The sequence below is a fragment of the Anolis carolinensis genome, chromosome 6 (genome assembly GCF_035594765.1).
Source record: "Anolis carolinensis isolate JA03-04 chromosome 6, rAnoCar3.1.pri, whole genome shotgun sequence".
Classification (NCBI taxonomy): domain Eukaryota; kingdom Metazoa; phylum Chordata; class Lepidosauria; order Squamata; family Dactyloidae; genus Anolis; species Anolis carolinensis.
The window spans coordinates 13,795,182-13,808,491 of NC_085846.1; the positions used below are offsets into that span (position 1 = coordinate 13,795,182).

Below are 13,310 nucleotides of genomic sequence, written 5' to 3' on the forward strand. Positions count from 1 at the left end.
TCTGAGGCTGAGTGAGTGTGACTAGGCCCAAATCACCCACTGGGTTTCCAAATCTAGCCTAGTCTTTTCCCCACAACAATTCAATTGAATTGGATTGCAAGGCGCATCAACCTCAAGACAGCCAGCAAAGTCATTGTCCCTTAAGGTCTGGTGGTCATTATTATTGCTGCAGGTCAACAGACTGGAGCGAAAGCAACAGAGAGTTTGGGCCACCTTAAAAGACTACAGTTTTCCAAAATCAGTAGCTAAACTCATCAAATGCAAACTACGTTGCTGTGAGTTTTCCGAGCTGTATGGCCATGTCCCAGAAGCATTATCTCCTGACGTTTTGCCCACGTCCATGGCAGGCATCCCCGGAGGTTGTGAGGTCTGCTGGAAACTAGACAAGTGGTGTTTATACATCTGTGGAATGTCCAGGGAATGACCAGGTTTATATATCTGTGGAATGTCTGAACAAAAAAAAACCCCGGGAATTCCAGACAGGAAACAAGCAGGGCCAGCTAACATCTCCCAACAAAGGATTCCCCCAGGCAGGAAGCAGCTAGGCTTTGAAGCTGCAAGGCCACTCAATGCTAATCAAGATGGCCAATTGCAACATTTACACTTGCCTCCAATAGACAAGAGTTCATTCTTGATGACTTTACTGATTCGCGTGACAAATTATTAACATAATATTTTAACGATTAATACAGTTCAGTTCCAAAACGCAACCCAAAAGTCATAGTCTACGTGTCAGTCTTCAAAGTTTTCTGCTCCATGGTCTCCTTTCCAAACGATGGGACGCATGCGCTGACTTGCAGACTTGTGACCGCAATGGGTAAAGTACGCATGCGTGGATCAGGCGGACTTGACTCGTGTCACCCTTCACAACTCGGACTATGACTGGTTGGCGCAGTCTAGTTGCCAGGCAGATTTGTTACATTAATTGATTCCGATTTATTTCCGATTCAGGGGAGAAAGAAGGGGGAAAACTTATTCAGATCTACGGCCTAAAGAAAGGAGGCTTTCGCACTCAAGTAGAGTTAAGAGTGCCTTAATTCCTGTAGTCTATATTGGCTCATTCCTCCTCCCCCCCCCCCATATTATACAGATGGACCAGTCCAATCTCGTCTAGTGACGTTGTTTCCGATGTAAGCGCCGCATTTCCGGCGGAAATGGAGTGGAAGATTTGGGAATCCGAACGCATTGCGACGTCGAGGTAGTATAAGCGAGCGCTTCCGGTTGTACACCACCCGCCCTTTTTCTGTGCCCTAGCGTCATTTCCGTGAAGTGGCCTGAAGAATGTTGACTCCAACGTGAGCCCGTAGAAGCGAAGTAGTTTGCCTTCCTCCCCTCCCTCGCGATGTAATGGGCTGGTTTCCGAGGCAACCGCTGGCTTTGTTTACCTCAAGTTGAAAGCGGTGTCTATATGTTTCCTTCCCCTTGTTTTATTCTCCCAACACAGAAAGACCGAGAAAGAAAGGGAGCGGGCCGAGGAGACGGTAATCCGAGGCCTCTCCATGATATGACGAGACATTCTGGAATATGATTAGATGCTTTTAATATTCAGAACGGAAGAGGAAAGCGGCCAGAAAGAGAGAGCGCAGATTCGCGCCTCTCATGAATATTCATAGCGACGTGCTGAATATTCATGAGAGGATCAATAGCAGGCAATGGGAAACGGGCCCTCCAGGTGTTTTGGATTCCTACTCCCACCATTCCTAACAGCCTCAGCCCCCTTCCTTTTCTCCCTCAGCGGCTTAAGCTGGTCAATAGTGACACAAAAGGACTGGATACTTATTAAAGGATTCTGAGGGAAAACCCTCTTTTTAAAAGAGGGAATTTCGCGGATGGATGGAAGATTAAGAATCTTGTTAATATTCATAATGGAGAGCAGAATTATTATTAAATACAATTATATCCTACTTTTGGGTTGCTGTGAGTTTTCCAGGCTGTATGGCCATGTACCAGAAGCATTCTCTCCTGACGTTTCGTCCCCATCTATGCAGATATTCTCAGAGATTGTGCTGTATATTGGAAACTTAGGCCAGTGAGGTTTATATATCTGTGGAAGGTCCAGGGTGGGTGAAAGAACTCTTGCCTGTTTGAGGTAATTGTGAATGTTGCAGTTAATTAACTTGATTAGCATTTAAAAGCCTTGCAGCTTCAAAGCCTGGTTGCTGCCTGCCTGGCGAAATCCTTTGTTGGGAGGTATTAGCTGGCCCTGATTGTTTCTTGTCTTGAATCCGCCTGTTTTCAGAATGTTGTTCTTTATTTACTGTCCTGATTTTAGAGTTTTTTAAAAATACTGGTAACCAGATTTTGTTCATTTTCATGGTTTCCTCCTTTCTGTTAAAATTGTCCACATGCTTGTGGATTTCAGTGGCTTCTCTGTGTCGTCTGACATAGTTGTTAGAATGGTCCAGCATTTCTGTGTTTTCAAATAATATGCCGTGTCCAGGTTGGTTCATTTAGTGCTTTGATATGGGTGACTTCTCTGGTTGAATTAGTCTTCAGTGCCTTTCATGTTCTTTGATTCGTGTTTGGGTGATGCAGCATTTGCTGGTCCCTATGTAGACTTGTCCACAGCTACGTGGTATACGGTAGACTTCTACAGAGGTGAGGTGATCCCTCTTGTCCTTTGCTGAATGTAGCATTTGTTGGGTTTTCTTAGTGGGTCTGTAGTTTGTAGGTTGTGTTTCTTCATCAGCTTCCCTATGCGGTCTGTGGTTCTCTTGATGTATGGTAAGAACACTTTTCCTCTGGGTGGATCTTTGTCTTTATGCTCATGATTTGTTCTTGGCCTTGCAGCTCTTTTGATGTCTGTGGTGGATGTCATTGGCCTGTAGAGTCCAGCTTGGGTGATTCAGTTCACCTTGGAGGAGGCAGGGTTCACAGATTGTTTTTGCAGTCTGCCAGGGCTTTAATTATGCTTCTTTTTTTTTAACTTAACTTTTCCCCAACCTAAAAAACGATACAATTACAAGACATACAAACCGTAAATATGGCAATCGAATTAGATTAGTTAGGCTTAGAGTCTGCGAGGAAGAACTAGCAGAGGGAAATACATTTGCTGTGTTGAAAATGAATACTAAACTTCAATAACAGCTGAAATATTCCCTGTTATTAAAGATCATAGAAGATTGAGGCACATGTTGACACGTTTAATATCTATGTATTTAAAGCGTTAACCAAAAAGTCTCGGAGCCTTGTTTTTTGGCCAGAGTATGGTTGAGGGTGCTTTAACATCTTAGTAGAGTGTCCACACACGAAGAAAGTGTGTTAATAAGTAAATCAGAATTTTGTTTGTTTAATTTATCAGACAATTATTATTTGGGACAGGTTGATGTGTTCACAGCAGGAAAAGGTAGAATTGTGGCCAGTGATTGTTTGAAATCATTTCTGTATTCCTCCAGGTTTTTTCTTTCGACATCCATGGGTCCTCCGTGGGCTGAAGCCTTGTTCCTCCTTTACTAAGGAATGGCAGTAAGTAGATTCAATTTAAAACAGTGAAGGGAGCATATTGCAACAACTCTTCTTGATCTTTAAAAGACTTTGTGGGAGCACTATTGTCTATAGGGATGTGAACATGAGTAAGAAGGAGTGAGGCCTGGCTAAAATAGCCCTGGGGGGCTGTTATGTGGCCCCTGAGCCACAGCTTCTCTACCAGTAAAGTAGGACACTTTTTATTCCTTCAGAGACTCTCTGGAGACAAACTGACCCCAGTGCTCTTCTCACCAAGCTATAAGGAGTAAACTGGATTGATTACTTGTGATTCATGATATTTAAATACAGACAGTCCCCAAGTTACAAACATTTGATTTATAAATGACTCATAGTAAGTAAGTAAAATTTTATTTATATACCGCTCTATCTCCTCGACGGGACTCAGAGTGGTTTCCAACAATAAATTAAAAACAATATACAGTACATAGACAGCATAAAAACACATTATTAAACAGGATAAAACCAATTACAAGTAAAATAACAATAAGCAACAGTCACAACAATCTCATAGTTAAGAACAGTGGTGAGATGACAGGAAGTGAGAGAAATCTACCCATAGGAAGGAAAATTCACTCATGGAAGCGTTGTGTGGAAAGTGGGTCTCCACTGAAGCTTTATCACTAATCCTTGTTTCCACAATGACCCAAAATACTGAAAATCCAATTCATAACTTGGGGACTGCCTGTACATTAATATTGATAGTTGTGAACTCTCCTTCTTATATATTTGATTACTGTGAAGCATTGTCGATCAGGCATTTCATTTCATTAATCAGCAAGACTTGGGAAGTGATTAGGATCTGTGAAATTATGGGATCCACATCTTTGAGGCACGTCATTTCATCTAGAAAGATTAACAGTATAAAAGAAATACAAAATAATTTAAGACCATATTTATAGTTTGGTAAAGTTGTCTTTTAAAAATGGACATCTCCAGTATTTCCCTGCAACTATTATGCAGTAAAAAAAAAATCTGGCTACTGGGTGTCACTTGGCTGCCAGCTGAGTGAAGCCCCATATCTCTAAGAGAGCAAGTGCAGGTGAGTGAACTAATGATGCAACTATTATGTGAGGAATACTAAAATGCCAATTTGGGCACAAAAAATGGGGGTTTGACTATTGAGTTATGGCAACTATTATGCAATGACGTATGGTAATTGTTGTTTCCATGTAACATTAGAAACTGGATTTCAAAACTCATTCATGCAGTTCCTCTTATACCCTTTCCTGATACTCTTCACTCTGAAGTATCCCATTCCTCTTTGGCTTTGTTTGCCTTACAGACGCCATCGTTGAACCCTCCACCAGACCTCCCTTTTGCTGCCACCTTGTTCCTGCCCCTCCCTGCCATCATTTTCTTGGTTGTTGGCTCCTACCTACTACTCCTTGTCCTGGTTCTGGTCCTTCGTCAGTGTCTGCTGGTAACTAGGGGATCAAATGGAAAAAGCTGGGGAAGAAAGCATAGTATTTCAGAAACTGAAGATATATTTTTGGGACTGCAGCTCCCAGAACTCCCTAACCATCCTTGGTGGCCGGCTGTGGGATTCTAGGAGATGTGCCAGTACTACAAGATAACACATCCAGGCTTAGGGGAATTTAGATGAGGAATGATTAATGAGGTTAGTTTTGATTCCCTTGGTATATTACAACATAGCAGTATGTTATGGTACTCTAGTGAGCAAGCACAATGGGTTGCTAAATTTAAATTGCCGATATTCAGGACAGGGCCCCTTTTTGCAGAACTTGACAATAGTATATGACAGCCCCCAAAATATGTATGTAGAAGAAAACACATTGTCTCCTTCCAATTTTCTATTATCAGATTGACTTTTCTTCAAATTGCATTAGCCAACATCCATTGTTGCTGACCTGGTAAATCTGGATTACCTGCAGCATGTAAATCCAAGAGATAAAGCATTGATGCTCAAATCATTAAGAGAGTGTTAAGATGCAGACGTTTTTCCTTTCAAATACCTGGTGAACCAAACTGGGTGTTCCGTTTCTTGTCTTTTCCCCAGGCTAGAGGTCTTTGTGCCAATTGCTGTTCCTGTGAAAAGCGGACTTGGCCAAACATGTGTGAATGTTGTATGGCTTGTGCAGAGACATGTAACTGTGTACTCCCCTCCCCAACCCGCTGTCTGGATCACTGCTGTTCCTGCACTAATGTGAGTCTTCTCCTTCTATGTGTCCCCACCTCGACCCCAAATAACTGACTAATTGTTTAGGAATATCAGTGGTCACAGCTTTTTCTAGGCCTTGCCATCATCAAAGGTGCAGTTAGTGAGGACACGGGAAAGGGCCTTTTTAGTGATTGCTACTGGAGTGTGACAAGAGGTTTGATTCACCTCCTTTCTGCTCTCTGCAGATTGAGAACTGTTTATGCAGGCAGGCCTTCAACTGATTTCAGCCATGTGGCAGAGAGGTGTGCAATTGTTTTTGTGTTGTTTGACCTAATCATGTTTTTAACTGCTTTTAATAGAATCTATGTTTAATGTTTTTAAAAGCTTTTGAAATCATACATTTTGGCTAAAAATTTTATTTAAATTTTGTAAGCTGACTTGGGTCCCTTGTCAGAAGACAATCAAGATATAAGCTGTAACAAAAGATAATACAACTATGTTAGATTTAGCTTTGGAACAAGTTTTATTTTCCTTGTTGCTAAGAGTTACATACTTGATTATAGATCTTCACTATCTGAAAAGCAATTAGGTGGTATAGTAATGGTTGCTTCCAGGCTTCTTCCTTGGGAATAGATTCCCTACCCAATTTAATTCAGAAAGTGGCCTTGGGAAAAATCAGAGGTTGCAGATTTTCATGGCTATTTCTAGAGCTGCAGTGTAGCATTGAGTAACCAATTAAAATCTTTTTGCTGCACTTAAATTGTTTCCAATTAATGGTACTGCATATTTTTTAAAAGTTGTCTATTTTATAACACAATGTAACAAAATTTGAAAAGTTCTGTCCTGGTTTGAAAGTGTTATTTCCTGTTCAATTGTGCGGTACCTACTTTGAAAGTAACTTTGTTTTTGTGTGTGAGGGTAGTACTGTTATTTCCTTCAGTGTAGTTACTTTGTTTGTAATTTTCCTTGATGAAAATATGCCATTTTTAACATTTGTGCAACCGCAAAAACAAAGTTTTTGCAGTGAAATAATTTCCCCCCCATATTTTATGCTAGAACCAATTAGGAAATGACATTTATAACAACAAAAAACATGTTACATAGTGTAATATAAGTGCAGGTAAACAATCGCTAGAGACCCAGGGCCCTCTACACAGCCATAAAACCCAGAATATCAAGACAGATAATCCCAAATTATCTATCTTTGAACTGGATTATCTGAGTCCACACTGCCATATATTCCATATGATTTCAAATGATAATGTGGGGTTTTATTGAGCTGTCTGGAAGGGCCCCAGCTTGGTTTAGTGGTTTGAGCATTTGGACCACAACTCTGGAGGCCAGAGTTTGATTCCCCTCTCAGCTGTTTTAAGAAGCAATGTCCTTCCTCAAAAGAAAATACATTCCCTACAGTAAGTGCTTTTAAAATAAGCAAACGTAATCAACCCATTGATAGAACAATTGTATGGGTCTTAATTGATAAACTGAAGCTGCAATATTATATGCAACTTTGCCAGGAAGGAGCTGGGCTGCAAAATGTCTTGAAATGGATGGCAGTCCTGGGACAGTAGAAAGTGACTGACTGAGAAATCAGAGTCAGGTTCTGGCCAGGAGAGCAGCTGGCCAAGCATGAAGAAAATGCATTAAAAAAACAGAGGAGAGCGAGCTTTCTTCAGAGCAGACAATGGGAACTGATTGCCCCCCCTCCTGGGAGGCTCAAATTCTTTTTGCATGAGGTAATGAAAGCCAGCATGTTGTGCAATAGCAATTATGAGGTCCAAGTGATCAGATAACAAGCCACCTGGGTCATTTCAAGCAAAGAGACTAAAAAATAAGCAGCGCTTATTGCTTAACAAAAAGGTTGAATCTAAAATCCTATCTTAATCAAAATAATCTACAGCAGGAAAAGAGGTGGAAGGAATCAAATTGTATTTAAAAGATTTATTGACCATATTTTAATTTTAATAGTCTTGCATTACTGAAATATCATTCCCAATTTTTCGAAGGTTGGGATATCGATACAGGTGGTACTGCAGGTTAACCAAGTATGATTTCTCTCTTGCTGCCAGGGCTGGGAGACAGGGACGTGCTCCATTCCCCGTCTGTGTCCTCTCTGTGATTGTGCCTGCACCTACCAGCCCCCAGACTGTCAGAACATCAACTGCATTTGTTTTGAGATCAAATTGCGTTAAGGTAGCCCATGTCTTTAATGAACAAAAATTTGACTGTGCCTCAGAGGCAGTATTTGTCCTGGGGAGGATCTCTTCATGCAAATGGTGACATTTAAAATGGGCATTTGCTCAAGTTGGCAAAGTTAACTATCCCAAAGCAAAAGGGAGATTTCTTTCTTCTGTTGATTTTTTACAGCTTTTATTTTTGTAATGTATTTGATATTTTTATAATAATTGTTGCATTTTATAATAAAGCAAATTGTTTAGCCCCTGTGTCTGTCATTAATAGAGAAGTAAATGGAGGCCATTTGCAGCAGTGAGGTATTTCGTTGCTAAATTTTGGCAAAAGTTCAGGCATTCTCAGGCACTTTTCTTGGACAGCAAGATCAAAGTTGGATATTTGATGGGCTGAGGTGGATTGGAATAGTACCATTGCTAGTACCTGCAATGTTTTTGAAAAAATATCATTCACCAGTCTTCCAGTGAATAAAGGCTTTCTTCCCTGGTCATGTACTGGAGCATTTTTTCACTGGCATAGGAGATCATGCTACCTGCTGCCTGAAAGTCTGATGTAAGTGATAACTAAAAGTATATGTGATAAGTGTTTAATACTATAAGTAAACACTATACTCCCCTGAAGAACTAGAAGCTAAAGCAGAAAATAATTTAGAATGTAATTGCCATGCTTATCTACACATTTTAAAGTTTAAATGAATCCCAGATATAACATTACTACTTAGGAGAGGGGGGAAAGACATATCCACTTTTAAAATGACATGTATGTTCCATCTTATAGGAGGGAAGATGGAACATACATGTCATTTTAAAAGTCATGGTAATGAGCCACAGCTTTCAACTTTCATTCATGTAAAAAAAACAAACCTAGAAGAGTATACTTTGCATGTTTCTGATAAGATGTAGTCCTTTATATAGTTCAAGTGGCCAGATCAAGGAGAGAGCCATGTTTGTCACAATCCTATTATCACAACTAGGACTCCTTGAAAGGTCAAAACTAGGGATATCTATATATATATAAAAGAGTGATGGCATCACGGCGCCCCACAAAACAACAAAACTACAGGCCCCCCAACCTTGAAATTTGACAACACAACCCATCATCCACGCCTCTAGGTTGATACAACAAAAAGAAAAGAAAAAGTCCTAATTAGAGAGAGAGGAATAATTGCTTTTATCCAATTGCTGCCAGTTAGAAGGCTAAGCTCCTTCAACTTGGTCTCCTAGCAACCCAATAAAAATAATAAAATACACTAAAAATTAATACAATAAAATACTATAATAACAGAAAATAACTAAAAATAATACAAGAAAATAATAAAATATAATAAATAAAAATATAACTTACAATAAAATTAATTAAAAATTGCAAATAACGTCAAATAACAATTACACAACAATTTTTAACCAATACCACCACCACTTTGCCACAGCAACGCGTGGCCGGGCACAGCTAGTGTATATTAAAATTTATTTTCTCACCTCAATGTTTGGTTCTGTTGAGTGGCTTTGCATAGTTTTACTGCATGTGATCCATCTTTTTGCTTTTGTACTCAACTGTGAATGCAAAAACTGTACTCTCCTTTCTCAAGATGATTTATAACCTTTGTTTTATCTGATCATTTTTAACTGCATACTCTTAAAGTAACAACATGCTAAAGTAATAACAAAGGGACAGAGATCCCCTTCTCCTTGACAATGGTTGAAGAAAAAGCTGCACAATATTGGTGTGAGGATAAGTCACAAATCATTCTGAATTGACCATGGAAAGCAAGGAACAAGTGCAAAGAGGTAATGCAGAGAATGGGGGATAAAGACACTATTGAATCTGTGCTGTTAGTTGGATTATAGGATCATCTTCCAAGCAGCTAATCTAACTGAGCCTAGATATTTCTGCTTACAGCATGCATTAACACCCAGGAAAAGAAACAGGTTAATCGGCTTTCGTACTGGCACCAGCCCAGATAGGTGACACTAATTTATCAAGGTAGGCAAAGTTTGCAGTTTTGCTGGCATTATGTTTATATTCCTGTTTAAAAATAACTTCATAGATTTGGTTGTAGGTATATAGAGATGCCCCATTCTACTATTTCTTCCATCCACTCTCCTATTGTATGCATTGGCCAATTATTGGACACTTATATGGTTTCAGCAAGAGATTCAATCTCATGGTTCAACTTCTGGCTTTACTGGCCTTGAAATTATGAAACAGCAGATTTCTAACTTTTTTTCCTATTTATAATTTATTGCTTTAATATCCTCCCTTTTCTCTGAGGAACTCAAAATAGTATGCATTTCAATGTGTTGTCGAAGGCTTTCATGGCCGGAGTCACTGGGTTGCTGTGAGTTTATGCGTTTCCTATCTTATTCCTACAACAGATAGATAGGCTGAGAGAGCCATTGACAGAAGGTTATTGAGTTTAATGGCTCAGTGGAGATTCCAGCCTGGATCTTGGTCATCTCAGCCCAAGATAAATGACCACTACACCAACCTGGCTTTGATGAATTTCATGGTGATGTTGTTCACCATCAAGTCAAAGTCAACTTTTGGCAATCGTATGAATGAGAGGCCTCCAAGGCAACTCTCATCAACTGACTCACTTAGATTCTTCAAACTGTGTTCTTGATTGAATTAATCCACATATAGAGCAGTCTCTTTGTTACTCACACCTTCTACTTTTTCAAGCATTCTCTTTTCCAAAGTCATGTAGTCTCGTAACTTCAGTTGGGTCATCTTTATTTCTAGTGAGAGTTTAGGCTTTAATAGCTCTTAGACACATCAGTTGTCTTTTTCGCGGTCTATGATATATGTAGAACTCAGCTGCCTCAAACTCAAGACTTCAAATGAGCTGAGCCTCTATCAGGTTCCTTCACTAAATAGCTTTCACACCATACCTGAAAATCATACTATCACAGAGTTGGAAGGAGCCTCCTGGTATGTGAGGTGCAACCCTGTGGTCAATAAGGATTTTCAATCCTAGCGTCCTCAATAGGGAGCTGCCCAGCCTCTGCTTTAACACATCCAAAGAAGGAGACCTCATCTCTCCAGACAATTGGCTCCATTGCCAACATGCTTTTACTGCCAAGAGGCTCCTTCCAATATGCAATCGAAATTGACTCTCCTGCAATCAAGCCAGCTTCTTTTAGTGCTTTTGAGTATTAGACTACGAACAGTTTGAATTACCATTCATCTATGAACGCCCTTCGGTTGACTTTGGGCAAGTCACACTCTTTCAGCTTCAGAGGACGGCAATGGCAAACCTCTCCTGAACAAATCTTGCCAAGAAAATCATGGGATACGTTTGCCTTAGGTCGGAAACAACTTGAAGGCACACAACATAGCATTTTAACTTTAGTTTAAACTTAGTTATACATATATATTTGTATATATCTTGTTCTTCTATCTCTTTTTCTTTGAATTCTTTGTGTTGTGAAGTGTGTATTTGTATATATTTAGGTATATGTAGATATATGGTTTAATTTTCTCTCTGTATATATGTGTTTATATCGTGTGTGTGTATATATACATATATACACACACACATATATATGAAGTTGACTTTTATGGGGCTTAAAAAGGCGTTAGAGTACAGGGATGTACATTGGTGTAATTCTATTTTTTTAGATTTGTGTATATATAGAGAGAGAGAGCTCGTCATTGCTTTATATAGCATTTTAATGGTTTATGTAGTATTTTAATTATGTATTTCACATTGTATTTAATCTGGTTTTTATGTATTTGTTTGTCCTGTATGTGAAAGGCCTAAGCATTCAATAAACTAGTCCTATATATATATATAGAGAGAGAGGGCGGGAGGGAGGGAGAAAGAATACACACACACATATACATACATGTATATATGAATACTTTGGCTTTTGTGGGGGCTTAACCCCAATGGCGAAGTATGTTAAAGCGCTGAGCTGCTGAACTTACAGACCGAAAGGTCCCAGGTTCAAATCCCAGGAGCAGAGTGAGTGCCCGCTATTAGCTCCAGCTTCTGTCAACCAGCAGTTCGAAAACATGCCAATGTGAGTAGATCAATAGGTACCGCTCTGGCGGGAAAGTAACGGCGCTCCATGCAGTCATGCTGGCCACATGACCTTGGAGGTGTCTATGGACAGCGCCGGCTCTTTGGCTTAGAAATGGAGATGAGCACCAACCCCCAGAGTCAGACATGACTGGAGTTAACGTCAGGGGAAACCTTTATCTTTACTTAAGAGTACAGCAATGTGTATCCTATCCTATCCAATTTGTTGTAGATCCACTCCTTTGGGCTTCACGCAAATCTATAATTTGCCAAAATATACCACCCTGTGCTTTTCTTTTCCATTTGGTTCTCAACCTGGGGTTCCCAGATATTTTTGGCCTACAACTCCCAGAAATCCCAACTAGTTTACCAGCTGTTTTTCGGGCTGTATGGCCATGTTCTAGAAGTATTCTCTCCTGATGTTTCGCCCACATCTCCACACGTCAGGAGAGAATACTTCTAGAACATGGCCATACAGCCTGAAAAACATACAATAACCCTGTGATCCTGGCCATGAAAGCCTTCGACAACACAGTTTACCAGCTGTTAGGATTTCTGGGAGTTGAAGGCCCCAAACATCTGGGAACCACTGGACTGTAATCATTAGTTAAGCTGAGGGGGGAATGGAAGGGTCCTGAGGCTGTTAGGAAGGGTCCTCAGGCTCGCTCCCCAGGGAAATCAGGCAAGCCCCCACCCTGGTAGCATTCAGAAAGAGCTTGAAAACCTGGCTCTTTACTCAGGCCTTTAGTTAAAGATTGCTCACCCCCATAGCAATCTGTATCTGTGACCATTCCTGTACCGGTTTACACTTTTACCTATGTCAGCTTGATAAAGACACAGGGTCTATTCCCATCCCAATTTGCACTTCCAAGAATTTGCAGCACTTTATCAGTCACCTCGTGTTTACAATATTTATATGGTGCACCTTACCCAGTCTACTTTTACAGCCTCTCCATTTTAATCCATGTTTTTATTAGCTCTTGTCATTTGTTTTTACTGGCTAATGTTTAAATTTTTATAATTGTGCATGTTTTCTTGTCTATTGTTATGTTTTATATTGCTATTGTTTTTATTCGGGCTTGGCCCCATGTAAGCCGCCCTGAGTCCCCTTTGGGGAGATAGAGGCGGGGTATAAAAATAAAGTTATTATTAAAGTTATTATTAGGAATGGTGGGAACTGGAGTCCAAAACACCTGGAGGGCTGACGTTTGCCCATGCCTGGTCTCTATATATACACACACATATCTTTCAACAAATAGTTAGAATGACACCATTATACATCCCTTTATTCTAAAGCCCCATTAAGCCCCTACTAATTTCTAGGGTGTGGATGGGGTGAAGAACGGGCGGAAAAAAGGAGAGCGGCTCCATCTTGGAAACGGGGAGCCAAAATGGCCGCCCCGCCTTCCCTCGGGCTTCAGGGCCGCCTTTGCCCGCTCCCAAGATGGCCGCCCTTCCTAGGGTGGGAGGGGGCGCGCCGCTTTCCCATCA

General features: G+C 40.4%; 1 protein-coding gene across 5 annotated transcripts; it reads left to right on the forward strand.

Annotated features, from left to right (window-relative positions):
• Window positions 1-843: 843 nt before the first annotated feature.
• Window positions 844-8,042, forward strand: LOC134292578 (uncharacterized). 5 transcript variants are annotated; one of them, XM_062957962.1, is made up of 5 exons: window positions 844-1,198; window positions 3,396-3,465; window positions 4,769-4,906; window positions 5,504-5,650; window positions 7,675-8,042. In XM_062957962.1, exons 2-5 carry the CDS (start codon window positions 3,460-3,462, stop codon window positions 7,795-7,797), a joined length of 414 nt encoding a protein of 137 aa, XP_062814032.1. In that variant the 5' UTR covers window positions 844-1,198; window positions 3,396-3,459; the 3' UTR covers window positions 7,798-8,042. The 5 variants fall into 5 exon arrangements, with proteins under 5 accessions (XP_062814032.1, XP_062814036.1, XP_062814033.1 ...); XM_062957966.1 differs by lacking the exon at window positions 844-1,198 and adding an exon at window positions 1,221-1,295; XM_062957963.1 differs by lacking the exon at window positions 844-1,198 and adding an exon at window positions 1,307-1,481.
• Window positions 8,043-13,310: the final 5,268 nt, after the last annotated feature.